The sequence below is a fragment of the Castor canadensis genome, chromosome 11 (assembly GCF_047511655.1).
Source record: "Castor canadensis chromosome 11, mCasCan1.hap1v2, whole genome shotgun sequence".
Lineage (NCBI taxonomy): Eukaryota > Metazoa > Chordata > Mammalia > Rodentia > Castoridae > Castor > Castor canadensis.
The window spans coordinates 52,549,418-52,571,355 of NC_133396.1; the positions used below are offsets into that span (position 1 = coordinate 52,549,418).

Here is a 21,938-nt window from a genome sequence, read left to right on the forward strand (position 1 = left end):
CACTCTGGGTCTGGGCCTGAGGCTTCCTGGCTTCCCTTCTCCCCCATCAGGCTTTTGCAGAGGTTAGCCATCTTATCAGTGGGAAGGGATATTGTCTTGTAGCTGCTTCCCTATGAGATCAGCCAGGAAAGGCTATTTTCCTTCCTCCCATCAAACAGCAGATGGAGACCTGCCTTGTAGTTGATGGTCCTGTCTAAAACTCCTAGTCCCATAACTTGAGCTATTAGGAGGTTCTCAGGCACAAAGAGTTTACAGGAAGTCCTGGTCAGGTCTCCAGACCTCCAGCAGGGCCGATTATACTCTAGCTGGCTCTGGAAATCCCAGTCAGACAGCAGCAGCAGCCTGTGCTTTCTACGACTCTGAGCCTGTTAGGCTCATGCTTCCCACAACTGACCTGCTGGGCCTCAGCATCCTGCCAGCACACAGTAACAGCTCTCTGCAGTTGTCACCGGTCACACATGCTGGCGCCCATCTTATTCAACTCTCCAAACAGCTTGGTAGCTTTGTATGGGAAGACATGATTTCTTTTTTTGGGTTTGAACTCAGGGCTTTGCACTTGCCAGGCAGGTGCTCTACTGCTTGAACCACACTTCCAGCCGTTTTTGCTCTGGTTATTTTTGAGATAGGGTCTTGCTTTTGCCTGGGTAGGCCTGGCTCTCAATTCTGCTATTTTATGCTTCCTGACAGGTGAGTTGCCACCCTGTTTACCTTTTTCTGTTGACTTTTTCACTTGGGCTGGCCTCGAACCACAATTCTCCCAATCTTCACCTCCCAAGTAGCTAGAAATACAGGCATGAGCACCTAGCTGAGAGGTGATTTTGATGTCCATTTCAGATAGAGGAAAGCAAGTTCAGGTAATCAAGTGATCTAGGAAAGGCCATACCATGCAGGGCACTGAAGGTTTGTGTCCCTCCCCCAAGTTTTGCATGTTGAAATTCTAATCCCCAAGGTGACACTATTATATGGTAGAGCCTTTGGGAGGTGATTAGGTCCTGAAGGGAGCCCTTGTGATGGGATTAGTGCTGTTATAAGAAGAAGTTAGAAGCCAGGGTAGTGGTACACTGCTATAATTCTAGTTTACTTGAGAGGAGGAAGTAGGACTGAGGTTTGAGGCCAGCCCAGGACCTATCTGAAGAAAAGCAAAACTAAAAGCAAAAGGGCTGGGGGTTTGGCTCAAGTATAGAGCAATTGAGTTCAAATCCCAGTACTGTCAAAACAAACAAACAAAAATATTAAAAGAGAGAGAGCCTAGAGAGCTTCTTGCCTACTTTCTACCATGTGAGGACCATAGGAAAAGGATGCAGTCTGTGGCCAAGAGAATTTTCACTTGACACCCTGATCTCAGACTTCCAGTCTCCAGAACTGTGAGAAATAAATTTGTATTAACAGTCACCTAGTCTACCGAAGACTAGCAGCCTGAACTAACAAACCCATGTTTGTCCCCTCCAGTCCTACTCAGACAGGAGGGGCCAGGTGATAGGAGCTCCGGGGTCCTCCTCTCCTCGTCATTTGGTCCCGTTTCACCTGCCTGAACAGGTGATCAACCTGTGTCCTGCCCAGCACCAAATTACCCCTACAGTTCTCATGTAGGTATAATCATTCTCAGATTACCTGAATTTTGTTTTCCTCAACTCTCAGATGGCCATGAAAATAATATGTTGCCTATTTCTTGTTCTAGAAAAGGCAGGGGTCTGGCACCTGCGGGGCCTCCTCATAGGCCTATTTCCAGTGCTTTCCTGCTTCCCCAGGTTGGAACATATGCAATCTGAATGAGAAGTGAGGCTGGTTGGCTCCCTATGGCTCTTGGCACCAACTAGCGCCTCTCTCCCAGGCTTGGAGGATCCTGGTCCGCCAACCCTCATTACTGGCTTTTCTTACTGTCTCGTATTTGAGCCCAGTATCCTTGCCTTCTGCTGCCCCTGGCCAGTTCCTGGCACCGCCCACCCCCGCCCCCCAACCAGCCCCCAGAGGAAAGGCCCTGGACAAAGTCACAGATGGGGCTGGCCCCAGGAGCCTCCTTTCCCCCAACAAAGTTCCAGCTTCCTGGGTTACAATTGTCAGGTCTGTGCTCTGAGAGGCGCCCACCTCACACCCCAGGACCTGGCTGGCTCAGCCACAACCGCCCTACCGGCTTGGGGCAGTGGATGTAGCGTGCCAGGCTGATGATGAGATCATGTGTGATGGGGTCCACCAGGTTCCTGAAGCTAGCGTAGCGATACAGAACGTCATCCAGTGAAGTTGACTCCATGCCCAGGTCCTGCAAGAGCAGAGGATGCCCAGAGGTCAGGGGTGATACCCAAAGGTCAAGTGCCACTCAACTCACCTGGTGTGCCCAGGAGAAGTGAGTGCAGCTGAGGCAGCTCAGCCTCTCCCAGAGCCCAAGCAAGGAAGCCCTGAAGAACACACTCAGAGGACCAAGACAAGCCCCTGCCTGTTTCATTAACTCTAGCTGAGGGAGTGCAGGGACCTGCATCTGCAGGATTCCAGGCTTTGCAGTTTGTACAGGTCCTAGTGTGAACCTCTCCCTAAAGAGCCCCACTAAACCTCGCCTCTGGATTCTCTAAGGATGAGGCAAGGGTCACTGGTTTCAGCCCTGGTGGCTGCTTCTCCCTGGGGGCCAAGTTTGGAACTGGTTCATACAGCCTTGGATAGTTGGACAGACTGCTTCTTCTGCAGATGGTGTTCCTTTGCCTTGGAGGTTTTTTGATTTGGGAGGTTCTAAGGAGAAGCTTTCAGGCACCCAGAAGAGAACCTCAGCCTGACTCCCTCACAAAGGGTATGAAGTGAGGTCCTCCTAACAGGAAGAGATGGAGAGGAGCACCACTGAGTAGGCAGGGAGATGGCACAAACCACTGGGGCAGAGGTTCCTCTCGTCTGAGGAGCGACAAGCGTTTGGGGGTGATGAGGTTCAGGCTATGCTACCCCAAAATATGTCATCATGGCATTTGAGGAAACAGCAGAAACAGGGAGGCCTCCCTGACCTACTCCCTTCCTTCTCCCCTGAAGCAGGCCACAAAAGAATTCTGTGACCTTCCTTGAATGGGTCATAGCCTCATTCAAGAGATATTCCCTCTATACCTAGAGAAAGGGAAAGTCTTTATTCTTTGAAAACACAGAGATACCAAGAATAATCTGAATAAACAAGCCTTGCTAAGTTCCCCCCAATGTATCATCAAATTGTACCCCTTTGTCACCAATCAGACTTCTACACACTGTCCATGGACATACACAGATTTCTTTTTCTTTAGGTTTTTATTTTTTGTAGTACTGGAGATGGAACCCAGGACTTCCTGTGTGCTAGACAAGTGCTGCACCTCTGAGCTACCCTGCAGGCCGTCTCTGGGTCTTTAATTCTGAAGTTTCCCAACATGTCAAACAAATTTTGTACCTTATACGTTTCTGTGCTTTTTTCTTGTGAATCTGTCCTTTATCGTAGGTCTCAGCCACGAATTTTACAGTGGGTGAGGAAAAGATACGACCTTTTCTCCCCTACAGGGGGCACCATACACCAAGAGCCTGCCTGCCATCAAGGGTTGCCAGGGTATGGCAGAGAGCAGACACCAGTACAGATTCGGATCCAAGGGCCCTACTCCAATTGTTCTGGGCTGCTGAAGATTCTTGCACAAGGCCAGGGAAAGGGCAGTTCCCCTCCCACTCCCAACAGGACTAAGCCTGAATTTCCCACAACTTGGCTGCTGGGAGCACGACGTGGAATTCTTTGCTTTAGTAAAGAAACACATTTTGTCTACCCTGGAGTGTTGGACTAACACTAAAAATTTGCTGGGCCCTGGGCAGGAAATGTGGGGGTGACTGGCTGAATTCTAGCGAGGGCTTGTTCCTGTCACTGGGTGGGATATTTAGAACTTTTCTAAACACCTTCCTATGTGATTCTTAGAAGTACTAGATGTAGCCACCGCCATCTGAGGGGCCATGATTTGGCCATCCTTTCCATTGTCCCTGTGTGGAGACACAGGGAACAAGACTGGCAAGCCCCGCTTTGTCCCATGCAAGGTGACAGGCCGCTCTGGTTCTCTGCTGATGCCTCAGGGGCATTGACATTGTGTCAGCTCCTGTGCTCAAGAAGCTGCTGCTGCTGGCTGTTATAAATGACTGCTACACTTCAGCCAGGGGCTGCACTGCTACCCTGGGCAACTTTGCCAAGGCCACCTTTGATGCCATCTCCAAGACCTACAGCTACCTGACCCCTGACCTCTGGAAAGAGAGCGTGTTCACCAAGTCTCCCTATCAGGAATTCACTGATCATCTTGTGAAAACCCACTCCAGAGTCTCTGTGCAGAGGACCCAGGCTCCAGCTGTGGCTACAACATAGGACGTCTTATTCAAGAAAAATAAAGTGAATTAACCCTGTTAAAAATGTCCTCTCTATAGATGAAGAAAGAGGCCCACTCCGACTTCTTTCACCGCCAGCATTTCAAGCATGGCACAGTGGGACTGCATCCTCCTTTCCCCACCACTGGGGTAAGCTGGCCAGTGGCACCGGAGGGAGGGCAGGGATAAGGTCCTGTGTTTTGTATCAGGAGGGGCCGGTTTAGGAGCTCTGTTTTCCACTTGGCAGGAATAAGCCTCAGAGGCAAACTGCAGTGCTGTGTGCCAGGTTCTCTGCTAAAATAGCTGTCTGGAGAGCTGGATCTGGGGACCCAAATGTGGTGTAGCAGTGTGGAGGGACTTCTGAGGCAGTGGCTGCCAAGTTCCAGGACTGGGTCCTTTGCAAAAGTAAGTGCAACACTGGCTTTGACCTCTGTCCATGCTCTGGTTTGTTCACTGCCTCAGCCTAGAGCCCTAAGGCAAGGTACCTAACACCACTGAGCCTGCTTCCTCCTCTGAAATGGGGACAGCAGCCTCAGTACCACAAGGTGGTGAGAGAAAACCATAGGCAAAGCCTCTGGCAGGGGTGAGTCTCCACCAGTGGCTCCCCCACTTTGCTCCCCTCTACTTCCCCATGGGGCCCCCCTTTCTCCCCATGCAGTAGTGCTTGACCACAGATCCTTTCTGGGCCACAGATCCTCTGAGAATGTGTCAAAGCACGAAATCTCTAGTAAAACATAGGAGCCAGGGCAGGGCAGGAATCTTGGCATAGGAAGTCCACACTGGTTTTGTGGTCAGGAGGGTGTGTCCGACTGTGTGGACATGTGGGATCCCAGGGAGCACACTACTGTACAGTAATGTGCAAAACACACCCCACCCTGCCCCGGGCAGGAGGAGGCTGAGAAGGCAGAAAGGCCACAAGTGGTAGGGTGTGTATTATAGGGTCTGCAAAGGCCCATGTGCTCAAAGGGTTGTGTCCTAGCTTCTGGCTTCCCAACCTTATAGCTTGAGACTCCCTTTTTCAGGGACAGGGAGATGGGGAAGGAAAGCAGAGGAATGGGGTGGAAACAGGGTTTCCCATAACAAGAGGGAGATCAGAGGCCTGAGGTTCTCTCTCTCCCTTCTTTCCTTTCTTCCCTTCCTCCCACCAACATTTTTCTGGGGGGAGCAGGGAAGCAGCTCAAGCTGTCCTCAAACTCAGAAACCTCCTGCCTCAGCATCCTGAGATGCTGGGATTATAGGTATGCTCCACCATGCACAGCTTAGGGGTTATCTTTCTTTTAGTCTGTCTTGAAAGCTGGGCTGCTCCTCTATGGCTGTCAATTTAATGCCAGCCTCAGTCCCTTCCCACTTTGCCCCTGTGTACCCCACTCCTGAGTGTACCCTTGTCCCCTAGTGGTCTCAGGTCCCAATCGACCTCCAACTCCCTATAAATCTGTGGCTAGAAGAACTTCTTCTTGGGATTTGTTTTCCCATCTGAGAAATGGGAAAATGAGAAACTCCAACAGTAGTTAAACAAACTGTGTTCCAAGGTTTTGGGGCTGGCAGGTGGAAACAGGGCCAGGGTGGCCAGAGGAACCCTCAAGACTGTGGGTCATGATTCTTGGCAGAGCAGCTCTTGGTTTCAAACAAACGAACAAATAAAATATCACTAAAGAAAACTTGGAAGCCCAGGATTAGATGATTGCTTGGGTGTCTTGTGCTCCTACCAGCCTGCCCACCTCCCCAGGTCTCCTACATTTCCAGCCCAGTGAAGCCATCCCATTCTGGAAGGCAGCTGTGCAGGTCTGAAAAGATGCAAAGTGCCCCTCCCCAGAGCCCACTCCCCTGCCATCTCCTCCACCCTCTGTCACCCTGGAGCTGGAAGTGGCTCTGTTTCTCCAGGGTGCTGCCTCTCTGGCTTCAGGCAGTTGTTGCCTGATGAGGGGTGGGGGAGAAGCGGGTCCCCCAAGAGGGCATGTTCCTGGTAACTGAGCCATGGCCAATGCCCTTCCTGTGAATTCCAGCTGAGATGGGGCTCTCAAAGTTCCCAGGATGACAACAGGGAGCACCTGACAGGGGCCAGGCAAAGGTTGCTGTACACTTTATTGCTTTATTTCAACCCCACCTAGGTGCTGCTTTAGTTCACTTCATGATCCTGAGGACCTTGGGCCACTTCCGGTCTCCTTGGCGTCATCTTTGTGCTCCCTCCCCTAAGCCAATTCATTGAGAATGTCTGTGTCACCACATACTCCTGAGGGATGGGCTCCTCTCTGACTTTGCACCTATGGCCACACAGGTGCCGCCCCATGGGGGCCTCCAGTGCACTCATCTCTGTGCCTGCTTCATGCACAAGGAAATGGAGAATCAACTCCAGGCGTGGACCCTACATCCGCTAGCCTTGGAGGGCTGGTTTGCCTTGCAAACCATATGGCACCATGGAAAACCCCATCTTCCTCATTGTGGGTGTAAACAGCATGGCTCTGCGAACCATGCTCAGCTCCTCATCAGAAAGTTTGGGAGCTCACTGGCACTTAGCAGGTGTGCCTGAGTCACAGCTGGTGGGAGTTACACTTGGAGGGTGTGGCTGGCCTGGCTCTGAGTCACTAGCTGTTTCCTGGCCTGAGCTGCTGGGCCCAGCGGCCACTGCCGCAAATGCTGTGTGGAGTAGTGGGGCCCCCACATGAACCTGAATTACCAGGCTTGGGGACTCGCTGCAGGGGGATGAGTGATGAGGGGCCTGGAAGCTAGGTACAGGCTTCCAGAAGGTGAGCAGAGATTCACACAGGACGCCAATAGCATTTCCCAAAGTATGGTCTGGAGACTTAAGAGAAGAGGTCCTTTGGGGGATCAGTGAGGACCTATTTTCCAACGACACAATCTGTGTGACACTGGATTTTCTTCACACACTGTGACCACAATAACCTGTCATAACAGACAGGGTGCAGATGCAGAGGGCCTGGGAAGCCAGCAGTCTTCTAGGAAGCTGGGCATTACAGATTTGCAAAAATGTGAAAAGACGCCCCTCTTTTTCTTGTGTTTGTTTTCTTTTGGAAAAAATTTAGCTATTTTTGTAAAAATTGATTTCTTCCACATGTGAGTTTTTTTTTTTTTTTTTCCAGTACTGGGGCTTGAACTCAGAGTCTTCATCTTGAGCCACTCCATCAGCCCTATTTTTGTGAAGGGTTTTGTTGAGATAGGGTGTCGCAGAACTATTTGCCCAGGCTGGCTTCGAAACACAATCCTCCTGATTTTTGCCTCCTGAGTAGCTAGGATTACAGGTGTGAGCCATCAACACCTGGCCCACATTTGAGTTTACTATTAATTTATTTTTTGTTTTCAATTACAAAGCTGCTTTATTGAGATGTAATTCACGTATTATACAATTCACCCATTTAAAGAACTTAGTCTGGGGCTGGGGATGCAGCTCAGGAGTAGAGCATGTGCTTAGCGTGTAGAAGGCCCTGGGTTCATCCCTAACAAGTGCGTGCACACGCATGTGCATACACACACACGTGCAAAATCCACAGATTTATTCAACCATTGACACAATCAACTTTAGAACATTTTCATCATCAGAGAATGAAACTCTGTATCCATTCACTCATTCCCAATCCTCCTCCACTGGCCCCAGGCAATCACTTACCTACTTTCTGTCTCTATTTGCCTACTCTGGACTTCTCTTTTCCTCTTATTATCTGACTGTAATTATATATCCTTTGATCAATATCTTCCTCCTCTTATGATTGCTATTTTAAAGTAAGTATATAAACCCTTAAGTCCCTTTGTTTTAATTACTAGTAGTGCAAACTAGCATTAGGTATGACCCATAAGGAAAACCTCTTTGAAGCCCTAAAATAAAGACTATAAACGGATCCTGATACCAACACATTTGAGTCTCTAGGGTAGAAGAATGTGTTGCCCTGGGAGAAAGGGCCCAAGAGAGGAGAAACTAGGGAGCCTCTGGAATGTGCTTAGCTCCCCAGGCCTTCCCTCTGGATCTTAGAAACTCCTACGGATGCACAGCTAGCTTCATCCCTCCTGTCTTCCATTTCCCTGACCCTTCAATGAGGCCCCTGGTCCATGCAGGCACAGCTTACATGGTGGTGTGAAGGGCCCAGAGGAGACCTCTGCCCACAGCTCATGTCTGGGAGGAGGAACATCCACTCAAGGGACCGAGCTCCAAATTTTCCCTCTAGTGAGCAAGAGAGAGCTGGCACCATGAGGATGGAGAATGCAGGAAACCAACTGTTTTAGTCTGTTTTCTGCTGCTATAACAGAATATCTGAGATTGGGTAATTTATAAAGAAAAGAGGCTTATATTTGGCTCATGGTTCTACAGACTGGGAAGTTCAATATTGGGTGGCCACATCTGGCAAGGATGTCATGCTGTGTCATAACACAGCAGACATCACATGGTGGGAGAACATGTGAGACAGTGATGAGCTGGGCTGTGCGGAAGAAAGGAGGGGACAAAGGAGTTGATCCACTTTGTAATAACTGCTCTCGGAGAACAAATCTATTCCCATGAGAAATAATCCAGTTCGTGAGAAAGAGACTAATCCCTCTTAAAGGCTCCTCCTCCTAACACTGCTGCATTGGCAACCAAACTTTGACAGGAGTTTTGGTGAGGACAAACCACATGCAAACTACAGCACTGACCTAGAAAGCAGCTGCAGTGGAGGGCACAGGGAATGACATCATTGAAGGGAGGGGCTAGCTCCCCTCCCTTCTCAGCCTTTGTTGGTCTAACCAGGGCATTTCAGATCCAGGTTACTACTATTGTTATTATTTTAAATGTGAAAACCACCCTATTGATCAACCCAGCCCTTGCACTGATGTTTGCACGCATGCACACATCATTTGGTGCAGAGCTTGCTCCCTGCCTGCAGTTACACTTTACTTCATAGCCTTGCATGACTGGGAGTACCAATCACCCAGTACCTGCTGAAGGAATACACATTTTTTTTTCGTTTTTGGGGTGATACTGGGGTTTGAACTCAGGACCTCGCTCTTGCTAGGCAGGCACTCTACCACTTGAGTCAGACCCCCAGCCCTTTTGGCCTTAGTTATTTTTCAAATAAGGTCTCACATTTTTGCCTGGGCTGGCCTGGACTGTGATCCTCCTATTTATACTTTCCACATAGATGGGATGAAAGGCACACACCACCAGTTTTTTATTGGTTGAGATAGGTTCCTCCTAAGTTTTTGGCCTGCTTGGCCTTAAACCTTGATCCTCCTGATCTTTACCTCCCTAGAAGCTAGGATTACAGTGTGAACCACTATGCCCTTCTCAGCTCTAGACTATGAAAATTCCTTTAGGTTGAAGCTGCACCTGAAGATAACTGGGCTCAACAGACTCTTCACCGTCGTTTATATTACTCTGGTATTCAGTAATGCAGATGGCTCTGAGGCTGTCAGATTTTTGTTTCTTCAGCTACTTTTTTTTCCTTTTTTTGTGGGACTGGGGTTTGGATTCAAGGCTTCACACTTCCAAAGCAGACACTCTACTGCTTGAGCAACACCTCCAGTTCATTTTGCTCTGGTTATTTTGGAGATGGGGATCTTGAGAACTATTTGCCCAGGTTAGCCTTGAACCATGATCACCCTGATCTCAGTCTCCAAAGTAGCTAGAATTACAGGTGTGAACCAATGGTGCCCGGTTCTTAGCTACTTTTTCAAGCTCAGGCTTCTATGGGGCTGTCTTTGCTGCTAAACCCCAGCAGTGTTTCCCTCCTAGAAACATCAGTTCAACATACAACATAGCCAGTAATGCAGTTGGTATCTTTATGACAATCTCTCAAAGTTATCAAATGAGCATCCTATTTGTGATGCCCTCAAATTCCTAAAATCCCTTCCCCGAATCTCTCCAACTACCCAGTTGTTTCTCATTGTCACCCCAAAAGCTTTCTTGGCACTCTATTCTTCTCTTCCTAATACAAATCAACTTTACCCTGTCTGGGTGATCCAGTTCTCAGATCAAAAAGTTCCCCCCCACCCCCCCGCCAAGCCCTCAGAAAGTTACAAGTACTGGCCAGGAGGTACAGAAATTGGGACCTTTGTGCATTGTTGCTAGAGATGTGAAATGGTGCAGCCATGGCAGAAAATGGTACTGCAAAAAATTAAACACAACAGTTACAGTAAGAATTAGCAGTTCCTTTTCTGGATTCACATCCAAAAGAATTAAAGGCAGAGTCTGAGCCACTCCACCAGCCCTCAGAGTCTCAAAGAGATATTTTTACCTCCAGTGCACCAGCAGTGTCATTTACGAGAGAAAAGGTGGAAGCAACCCAAGTGTTCACCAACGATGAAGGGATAATCAAAATGTGATATATACATACAATGGAATATTATTCAGCTTTAAAAAGGGAAAAAATTCTGACACATGCTTCAACATGGATGAACCTTAAGAACATAATGTTGTATAAAAAAAGCCAGTAGTAGAAGGACAAACACTATAATGACTCCATTTACATGAAGTTCCTAGTGTAGTTAAACTCATAGACACAGAGGAGAATGGTGGCTGCCAGGCACTAGGGGGAAGAGAACGGAGAGTTGGTGTGTAGCAGGTAGAGTTTTAGTTGTGCGAGATGCAAAATTCTGGCTGCACAATGTGAATGAACTCAGCACCACTGAACTGCACACTTAGCAATGGTTAAAATGGGGTTGGAGTGGAGCTCAGTGATGGAGCACTTGCCTAGCATGCAGAAGGCCCTGGGCTCCCTCCCCAGCACTGGAAAAAAAAAAGTTAAAATGTTAAATTTTAGATCATACATAGTTTACCATAACTTAAAAAAAATTAAAAATGAGCCAGGCACCGGTGGCTTATGCTTGTAATCTAGCTACTTGGGAGGCTGAGAGTAGAAGGATCAAGGTTCAAGGCCAGCCAGGGCAAACAGTTTGAGAACCCCCATCTCTAAAATAACCAGAGCAAAACGGACTGGAGGTGTGGCTGAAGTAGAGCACCTGCTTTGCAAGATGCAGGCAGGCAAACAGACACCCTCTTGAAACAGAAAGGAGCAGAGGAGGAACGCTCATCTGGCCCCTCCCCCTTTCTTCCCTGCTCATTGCATTTGGTCATTAAAATTTTCTTTTTCTTGAGAGGTAGGGTCTCAGTATGTAGCCTTGAAATGATTCTCCTGCCTCAGCCTCCAGAGAGGCTGGGACTATAGAAACACACTACTGCACCTGGCTGGCTATTAGAAATTTCCACCATAGTGTGTCTAGTGGTGATTCTAGTTTTTTCTAAATTTACTTTCAAGAGAAAGGTCAGGACCTTTCCATCTATAAACACAGGACTTTTTTTCAGCCTGTATCTTCTTGAGGAAAACTAACATTGGCTCTCAGAATTTCTGTATTTACCTTTTTTGGGATCCTTTCAATAATGCCCTCTCCTTGGGGTCTCATGTGCATCTTCCACACTACTGACTTCACTTTCTGTGGCATCACGGTCACTCTCACTGTGGCCAATGAGGATGGCAGGCCAGCTAGCGTTTCATTTCCGTGTAATTCTTGTTTGCTCATTAATCTCCCTTTTCATCTCACCCTGTTGGTTTTCTTTTCCATCTCGGCTTGGCCTCTTTTTGTGGCCTTTTGTTCCTTTCCCACCAATTTCATTTCTTTGGGATCCTGTTGTAGATCAATTTCAGAGTTCAGAGTTCAGTTTCCCTGGTATTGATCTTTATATTCACATTTTCTTCCTCCCCACTTACTCGTCCTTGAAGACGGCAGACCCAGGTCCATCAGCATGTCCTCGTCCTCGTGGCTGCCTCTCTGGGGAGGAGCTGCATTTAGGCTCTGGTTTGCTGAAGAGCCCACCTCTGGGCTGAGTTGCCGGCATTAGCTGATGTGACTCTGACCTTGAGAAGGGACATCTTCCCACACCAACACAGCTTGGATCTCTGACATGTGCTACAGTGGTTAAGTCCGTGGAAATCTCCAATAGTGCCCCAGGACATTTCCTGTCCTTGCTGAGCCCACCAGCCATGCTGGATGTAGCTATGTGTGCACAGAAGGACCACTGAGCTCACTCCCCTTCCTGCCTGGTAGTCTCTGAGCTACTCTTTCTGGATGGAGATGTGCAAGAAGGTGCAGTATGGGGAGGGTAAGCTGCTCTCTTCCTACCTCTAAATCATCACCTGATGTTCTGAGCAGGTTAGCCCTCAGACCAGGGGAGAAAGCGCTGCCTACTTTCTCTGCGAGGTCTCAGGTGCCCGAGGGGCAGCTTGGATTCTTTCATTCTTGGACAAGTTCCACTTGTCTGGCAGTGACAGGAGGTTCCTCTCAGACTGTCCACCTGTCTGTTTTCACTGTTCTCAGAACGTTCGTCTTTTTTGGGGGTGTCTCCTGAGGTGTGTGCGGGGAATGTTGGGAGAAGCCACTGAGGGGGCTGCCAGGCACATTCTATTTTAAATCTCAATTCTCTCCTTCCCTTTGAAACCAGAGGTTTCAAACCCATGCCCTGTGGGAAATGAGCTGGTGTTCACCTCTCTCCTCCAGGCGTGACTCCATAGTTTCTGCATCAACCCAGCCGAGGCTAAAGGAGGGAGGCAGCAGGCCCTGAATATTAACTGGCAAAGGTAGACAGCCTCAGTATTGAAATCACCAGAGCCCGAGTGTGCACAGCTACTTAATGAGGTTGTAATCAAATACAGCCCACCAGGAGGAAATTAATTGGAGTCCAGAGGGCAAGCAGGAAGCAAAACGGGCTGCCTCTCCTCCTCCCGAGGGACCAGCCTGGGGAACACTGGGCGGCAGCTGGGTGCCTGAACTCTTTCCTTTCCCTGTGACATTCTGGTTTGCCTTCCAGGGGAATCCCAGGGGAAGGGGGGAAATGTCAGGTGCTGTTAGAGAAACACAGCCTGAGGAAGCCACCAGGAAAAGAAGCCAGGACATCTCAGAGCTAAAGTGCCTGGGGCAGACTAGACTTGCTTCTCTAGGAAGACAATGGTGTCCTAGGAAGAGGGGCAGTTTAAAAAATGTCACAGGAAAGAGAGGAGGGGCCTGGGGTTTATGTACACACCGAATGTGAAAAATAGATGCTAGATGTAGTGAGTTACACTGTGGTCCCCAAAAGACCTGCCCATGTCCTCCCCTGAACCTGTGAAAAAGGGTCTTGGAAAAAGGGTCTTTGCAGATGTGATTAATTTAAGGATGTCGCGATGAGATCATCTTTATTTATCCAGGTGGGCTCTAAATCCAATACAGGTATGCTTGTAAGTGACACAGAGAAGGTGGCGATGGGGGTCAGGGCAGGGAGGTGGAGGGCAGAGTGGGGAATGATGTGATGACAAACACCAGAGGCTAGAAGGGAAAAGAACAAAGTCTCCCTGGGAGCCTCTGTAAGGTGAGGCCCTGCTGACATCCCGATTTCAGACTTCTGGCCTCCAGAACTGTGAGAGGGGGCTGGTGGAGTGGTTCAAGTGGTAGATTGCCCACCTCATAAGCGTGAGGCCCTGAGTTCAAACCCCAGTACCACCAAAAACAAACAGACCCAAAAGGGGACAAATTGCTGTTGTTTAAAGTGGGTGGTAATTGTTAGGTGGCCCCTAAAAACTAACACACTGCCATGGGACCGAGGTGGCATTTTTCCTCCGCCTCACAGCAAGGAAAAAGGAGACAAGACCAGGGCAACGGGGCCAGGACTCTTCCTTCCTCTCCTGCTGTTGACGCCAACCCAGAGCACAGCTGTGGGCCACCAAGGATCTCACTGCTAGAAGTACACTTGCTGTCTCTCCGAGCCCTGAGGCCTCTGTGGGCACATGTGCCCCTCACTCACTTCCTGGCTGTCTGTCTCCACTGTAGGGCGGGGCTGGTCAAAAATGCTTCCTGTAGGACCACTTGCCCCAAGATGGTTTGAAGGACATTGAAAAACAAGTAGGGAAGGAAACTTTGATAGATGCACTAACATGGATGAGCCTCAAGGACATTACACTAAGTGAAATAAGTCAGTTGCAAAAGGACAACTAGCACCTGATTCACTTCTACAAGGTGTGCATACTGCATAGAGCAGAGAGTAGGATGGTAGTTGCCAGGGCCTGGAATGCGGGGTTTTGTTTAGTGGGTACAGGGTCTCAGTTTGGGAAGATGAAAAAATTCTGGAGATGGATGGTGGTGATGACTATATAATAGTGTGAACATATTTAATGCCACTGAGCTATACACTTAGAAGTGGTTCTGATGGTAAATTCTGCTTTGTGCTATGGTTTGAAAAAGTGTCCCCAAGGTTCCTAGCTCACGGTGTTATTGGGAGGTGGTGGGACTTAAAGAGGTGGGGTCTAGTGGAAGGTCTTCAGGTCACTGGGGTGTGCCTTGAAAGGGACAGTGCAGCCCCCACCCCTTCCTCTTCCGGTCCATGAGATAAATGTTTGTGCTTCACCAGGCACTCCACCATGTCATGCTACCCCACGCCCACAGCAGCCAACAGACCATGGTCTGAAACCTCCACAACTGTGAGCCAAAACAAACCTTTTCTCTTTGTAAGCTGATTATCTCAGGTAGTTGGTACAGTAGTAGATATCTAACACATTATGTGTACTTTGGCACAATTAAAAAAAAGCAGTGAGCTTAATTTTTGGAAGTATGTCCTCACTGGTCGGTCGTCATGGCTGCAGCAGGATTTCTGAACCACATGGGAATTGTGTACTAAGACTGTTCCCCTGGCTTCCTGGGATCCTCCTTATTAGCATGGCCTAGGATGCAAGATGTGGCATCTTAAGAGGATGCTGTTACATAACTAAAAGAGGTGGGGTCTTGAGCAACGAGAACAGGGCAGGAACATGGAAAGAATCACGTATTAAATAGCATCTAATCTAGCCATGAAGCTGCTTCCTTACGGGGGGAGGAGGAGGGGCTTGGTGGATGGCGGGAGGCAGAGGATCAGAAAGAGAACTAGGGGCTGGGATCACGCCTTGGAGGTGGCACTTGGAGAGTGAAGGGCTCCTTTGCTCTTGAGATTGGAATTGTTTCTTCAGTGACAGGCATCTTTAACCCAGAAAGGGTTAGAATTAAACAGGAGGTACTGAAGGAAATCATCTGAATAAGCTTAGGAATGTCCAAATCTGGTATTCCCCACAGCAGAGTATCTCACAGAGTGCCTCTCAATTCCAATTTAGAGAGAGTAATTGAGAAATGGATTTTGGGCTTCTGACTTTAAGCAGAACAGTGAAGGAGGATTCCATCAAGTTTGTAACAGTTTTGGAGTATGTAAGAGGTACCATACTTAAAAGATGAACTGATTAAATTTTAATGGCTGCTTAGTGACCTGGGATGAGTGTTAATAAGCTTAAGAAAACTGGATATGTTATGTTTAGAAAATCACTTCAAGCTCTTTAACGAGGGCTGGGGTGTAGCTCAGTGGTACAGCCTGTGTCTCGCCTGCGTGAGGCCTGGATGACATTTCCAGCAACACACACACACACACACACACACACACACGCACATAGACACACACACACACACACGCACATAGACACACACACACACGCACATAGACACACACACGCACGCACGCACACACACATACACACACACGCACATAGACACACACACACGCATAGACACACACACACACATAGACACACACACGCACGCACGCACACATACACACACACACGCACATAGACACACACACACATAATCACACATACACACATGCACATAGACACACACACACGCACGCACATAGACACACACACACGCACACATACGCACATAGACACACACACGCACGCACGCACACACACACACATAGACACACACACACACACATAGACACACACACACACGCACGCACGCACACACACACACTCCTTTAAGGAAATATAATTGCCTCTATTACAAAGCCCCAACTCTTTTTTTTTTGCAGTACTGGGGTTTCAACTCAGGGCCCACACCTTGAGCCACTCCATCAGCCCTTTATTGTGATTTTTTTTTTTTTTTAAGATAGGGTCTTGGGAACTATTTGCCCAGGTTGGCTCTGAACCTCAATCCTCCTGATCTCTGCCTCCTGAGTAGCTAGGGATTACAAGCATGAGCCACCAGCACCCAGGAACTCTTGAACTCAATTGTTGAAACTGACTAGACTTGTAAACAGAATAATGAGATTGATAACAAAAGCTTAAGGAAACAGAAGGTTTTCCATTCCTGTATGTTGAATATTGAGGAAATGCTGGAGCAGTCATGTGCTGAATAATGATGTTTCAATGAGGGACTACGAACATGGTTATGCTATAGAACCACAATGCAACTGAGAAACAACTGTGGCCCAGTGATGTCACAGTCATGGTGACATCATGTGTTTGTGGTGATGCAAAGACACCTCCTGCTGCCAATGGTATACAAGTGTAACACATGCAATCAGGTACAGCGCATAACACTTGCTGATAATAAGCACCTATAGTACTGGTTTATGTATTTACTATTTTTTTTAAAAGAGTGAAGAGAGGTTCAGCATTTGTAGCAAGTAGGCAGCACAATGGGGATAATTCCCAAAGCAGGGGCTTTTATTGGGGAAAGTCGTCCACATTCAGACAGGAGAGAGATTCACAATCACATGTAGAGGTAGCTACATTTTTTGAGCACTCTTGGTTCAACATCATGCTTCTTCATATATTGTATGTTCAAAAAAATGGTAGGTGGGACCAGGTGTGATTGTTCATACCTGTAATCCCAGCTACTCAGGAGGAGAAGATCTGGAGGATCCAGTTTGAGGTCAGCCCAGATAAAAAAGTCAGCTCAGTCATCTCAGTCAGTAAGCTGGGCACGGTGACCATGTCTGCCATCCCAGCTATGCAGGAAGGTCATGATCATGGTCTGAGGTTGACCTGGGGCAAAAAGTGCAAAACCCTATCTGAAAAATAACTACAGCAAAAAAGGGCTGGAGGGATGGCTCAAGTGGTAGAGTGCCTGCCTAGCAAACTTAAAGCTGTGAGTTCAAATCCCAGTGCTTTCCCTCCCAACCCCCGCCAATTTCAGACAGGAATGCTTCTGGGTGGAGAATTTAGTATTATAATGAACAAAGTTTACTTTGGGTTATTTAAAAGGGATGGGTCAGAATGACTGGACAATTTTGGCTGTTTTTTTCTTTTGCAAATTTCCCTGGAGGGCTTTGTAGTTTTGGAGACTGAAAGTTCAAATGGGGCAGGTTCTGGTGCTGTGTATCAAGTAATAGTAGAGTGCAAGTATGGCTCCATCTATGTTTCTACTGCTATTTTAATGTGCACTCCTACTTAAAAAAAGTCACTGAAATAAGATGCTGTGTTGGGCCAGTGGCAGCCTCACACATCTCATGTTTACCATCTCTTGATAGTTACTGAGACCACCTCAAGTGACCTGTACCACCTAGGTTTGTGGTAGTCCACGCAGGACGTTTGTATAACCTGAACATCTAAAAATGTGTTTCTCGGAACGCAGGGTTGTCAGTAGTGTGCACGTGTGTGAGTGGGCACAAACATGCCCCAAGAATACCAAGACGGGATCCTGCAGAGCAACAGTTTGCCCTGCAGTCAGGAGAGGAGTGCTGGAGCACCTGGAAGGGAAGACTGTTAAGTTAGGGTCCAGAGGCGCACTGTCCAGGCTGAGGAGATACTGAGGCAATGCAGACTAGCAAAAGCAATAAAAGCAACCAGCACATAGTCCTCTCCCAACAGAAACCCCAATACACAGGAGCCCTGTTTGAAAGTGAGGCCTCATTCCAGGTGGCATCACCCATCCCTAGTCCCAGCTTCAGAGACCTCTTGAGGGCAGGCTGCCTCAGTGCCTTCCCCCTCCCTCCCAGGCCCATGGAGCCGGGCGCCCACGGAGACGCCCATCAGCTCACAGGTAACCAATGCCAGCTGATGCTGCCAGGTAAGATTGCTGTGCAGAGGTCCACATCAAGAAATGCTGCCTGGCTTGCCCAGCCCAGCTGAGGGATGAGGGGCTGCTGCCCTTCTGGGGGTGACTCATGACTCTCACACTCCTCCAAGGTCTCGTGGTGACAAGTGCTTCTGTGGGGTCTGCCCTGCCAGAAAGGATGTGGCAGGCTGGGTGGCACTGTTTAGCAGTTTTGCTCAGCAAGGTGGTTCATGACTGTGTATTGTTTGTGTTTTAACTTTGAAGTCTTCAAAAATGACACCCTCTGCATGAAACAGGCCTCTGGAAACAGATGCTCGGCCACTGCCAAGTGTAATTTAATTAAAATCCAAGAAACAGCAGCAGCAAAAAATAAACACAAAAGGATGTTCTCTCTTTAGGAAAATCCATGAAGCTTCACAGAGGATTTGATTTGCTCCCCCCATGGTCACCCAGATGTGGCTCAAGTAGGGGGCAGGAGACCTGATCCCAGTCCTGGGTTACTATCTAAGTTCTCCCACCCCTTAACACGGCTCTCCCACTTACAGATTGGAAGGCTGCAAGGGCCAGAGCTCCCTAGAGTGGCAGAAAGCAGGAGGGAGCAGCTTCTTTCTCCTATTGAACATTTCAGCCTCTGTGTTTTTTTCTCTCTTTTCTTTTGGTGCTGGGGGAGGAACCCAGGGCCTTGTGCATGCTAGGTATGTCCTCTACCACCAAGCCACATCTCCAGCTCTCCGGTGCTTCCTGACGCTCTGAAAGGCAGTACTCTCTCTGTGTGGGTGGGATTTTGCAGAAAGTCACGGGCCAAGGTCCCCAAAGTCCATAGGCTCCTTCATTCCACAGATTCTCAGCATTTTGTCATCCAGAGCTTTGCTTGATGCTTTGCCCGGGAAATAATTGAATCAGCTGTTTATACCTTCCAGCAAATGCATTTAAGTCCATTTGCCCCTCTCCATGGTAAACTGCGCCCGCCTGCCTGCCTGCCTACCTTCCTTCCTTCCTCCCTTCCTCTCTTCCTTCCTCCCTCTTATTTATACAGGGTTTCACTATGTAGCTCAGGCTGGCCTTGAACTCATAATTCTCTGCCTCTGCCTCCTGGGTGCTGGGATTACAGGCATGAACCAACATGCCTGGCAAAGTCAAGTGAAAGGATTGTTAGGTAATGGCGAGGAGGCTGAGGAATAACTTGGAGGATCCTTCTGCTTCCCTGTCAACATGCTTCCCAATCAGGGAGACTTCACAGGAGCAGCGCAGCATTTCTCAGAGTGAGGCACTGAGGACCGGAGGGAGAGGTAGGAACAGGAGGACTCTGAGTCCCCAGAAGCTTTTAACTCTACACCTCCTGACCACCAGCTCTTAAAGTTAAGCGTATTAGTCAGGTTCTCCAGAGAAACAGAACCAATAGGAGTGTGCCGTGTGTGTACGTGTGACTACGTGTATACGTGTGTGTGGTGTGTGTATGTTGTGGTGTGTGTGTGGCGTATGTGCAGAAAGGGGATAGAGAGAGGGAGAGAAGTTGATTTATTTTAAGGACTTGGCTCACGTGGTTGTGGAGGCTGGCAAATCTGAAATCTGTAGAGGAGCAGATCGGCAGGCTGGAGACCCAGGGAAGAGTTGACATTGCAGTCTTGGGGTTGAAGGACATCTGGAGGCAGAATCCCTTCTTACTGAGGGGGGGGGGCTCTCTTTTCTCTTAGGGCTTCAACTGATTGGACAAGGCCCACCCATACTGTGGAAGATCATTTTTAAAAACTTCAAGTCTCCTAATTTACATGTTCATCACAGCTAAAAAAAATTACCTTCATAGTCACATCTAGACTAATGTTTGACCAAAAACTAGGTTTCACAGTCTAGCCAAGTTGACACATAAAAGTAATAATCACAATAAGCTAAGGGCCTTTACCACTTTAAATCTGTAGGTCAGAGGCAAGGCCAAGGCCAGGGGAAACCTTCAAGAATCTGGACTCAGACCTCTCACTGCCCTCCCTCTGGGCCAGAGAGATGAGTCACCATGGGTGAGGAATCTAGCCTGACTCCAGCTCACTCCCAGCTCCAGGCAGGAAGGGAGGGGGAGGGAGGAAGGAGAAGGGACTTGTCCCCTCCATCTGAAGCTGAGGGGCTGCGGGTCAGGCAGCCAAGATCTCAGGAGCCTCTGGCCGAGGCTGCCTGGCTCTGGGCAGTAGGTAGGACAGGAGCTGGTCCAGGCAAGCAACCACAAGTACCCTTTCCCAGGGCTTCCCAGCAGGAGCTGGGGGGGGGCTATGCGGCTGACCAGACCCTCTATCCAGGTAGAATCATCCTGGCTGAGGTGGTGCTCCCCAGGATCTGGGGCCGAGGCAGGGGCCCAGGGGCCTTGCAGCAGCACCACCAACAGCAATCAGGCTACAAAAGAGGGGATAGGGGTCCCCGAGGAAGGGAGGGGTCCTTTACCATGGAGTGTGTCCACAGCTTCCAGGGACACTGTGAGGGAGGCAAGTAGAGCTTGGGGGGGTTGGGTAGAGGTGGGTGAGGCAGAAAGGCCAAAGCAAAGGCCCAGAGCTTATGGCCAGTGTCTCTGGATCTCACTTGTAGCATTCCCAGGGGACAATCTCCCTGCAGGAGAACACCCACGCAGAACCTGCCAGGAGTGCTCTGCTCGACTCTGCCCCTTAAGCTCCCAACTGTGGCCCTGGCTCCTCTGGGTTTCCTGGCCAGCTGCTTGCCAGTTTTCTAGAATAACTTCTTGGGGGGCAGAGGTGTAGCTCAGTGGTAGAGCAAGTACCTAGCATAAGTAAGGTCCTGGGTTCTATTGCTAGCATCACCCCCTCCCTACCAAAAAAAAAAAAAAAGGGCCCATAACAATTTCTCTCATGCCATCTTAACACCCTCTCTCCTTTCCAGGCCTGCCCCCTCTGCTCCCATTTCCAAGAGCACCTTCTTGATTCCTGATCACGGACCAGCCCCTCTCTGAGATATCTTACACCAAACCCATTTCTATTATTCTTGCCTTCCTTGACTGGGCTGATTTTCTGGCAGGAGAAGCCATTTCTGGAGAGATAGGAATTCTTGGTACAGATAACCTGGTCATTTTTGTGTCTGAGTTTCCACATCCAAAATCAACCCCCTCAGCCTTCCTGATGGTCTCTGGGTCTGCAACTGTCTGGAAACCCCACAGCTCAGGGCTGCAGATGTGGCACGAAAGCCCTGAGCTCAGACCCAAGTACTGAAAAGAAAACAAAAGAAACCCCACAGTTGAGCATGTGGAAGTGTTTTTTACCTGAATGCTACAATACTAGGAAGATGTGAAAACAGAAGCCTGTATCTGAGAAAAATAAAGGTTGAGCAGACAGGCACGTCCTAGAAAAGTTAAATCAACGGGAATGACTGAGCCTGAAAAAACTATGTACAGGGGTTGAAAGCATCCAGACCTTACTCCCCCAGAACTGGGATGAAGTGGGGGATGTAAAACAGTCTGGGAAGTGGGAGGGGAATTCCTGGACCGCTAGGAACTCAGTAAGGAAGGACACCGTGATGCCCCTGCTTGTGCCCTGGGTGCCTAGACAACTGGATTCAAGAGCCATCCAGGGTGTCTTTGACTCTGCCTGATGCCCTTTGAGAGGTAGGAGTGTTGAGTTGGAACCTTCTAGAAGATGCAAAACTGTGTCAGCTTTCCAATTCAAGAGGAAGAGGGCAAGTGTGGGCCGAGACACAAAGATCAAGTTCTGGCTGGCATGTCACTCTTCCCGGCCTTAGGGGACCTGAGAAGCTATGTTTAAGATCAGTGGGAGAAGGGGTAGAGCGCTTGTCCAGTCTCAGCTGAT

General features: G+C 48.8%; 1 protein-coding gene across 1 annotated transcript in view; it reads right to left on the reverse strand.

The window, feature by feature from the left end:
• Nucleotides 1-21,938, reverse strand: part of Lrrc75a (leucine rich repeat containing 75A) — a 47,278-nt gene that overhangs the window by 15,927 nt on the left and 9,413 nt on the right. The window contains exon 2 of the mRNA XM_020173036.2: nucleotides 2,129-2,257. Within this exon, the coding sequence (XP_020028625.1) occupies nucleotides 2,129-2,257 (129 nt within the window). The remainder of the gene's footprint in view (nucleotides 1-2,128; nucleotides 2,258-21,938) is intronic.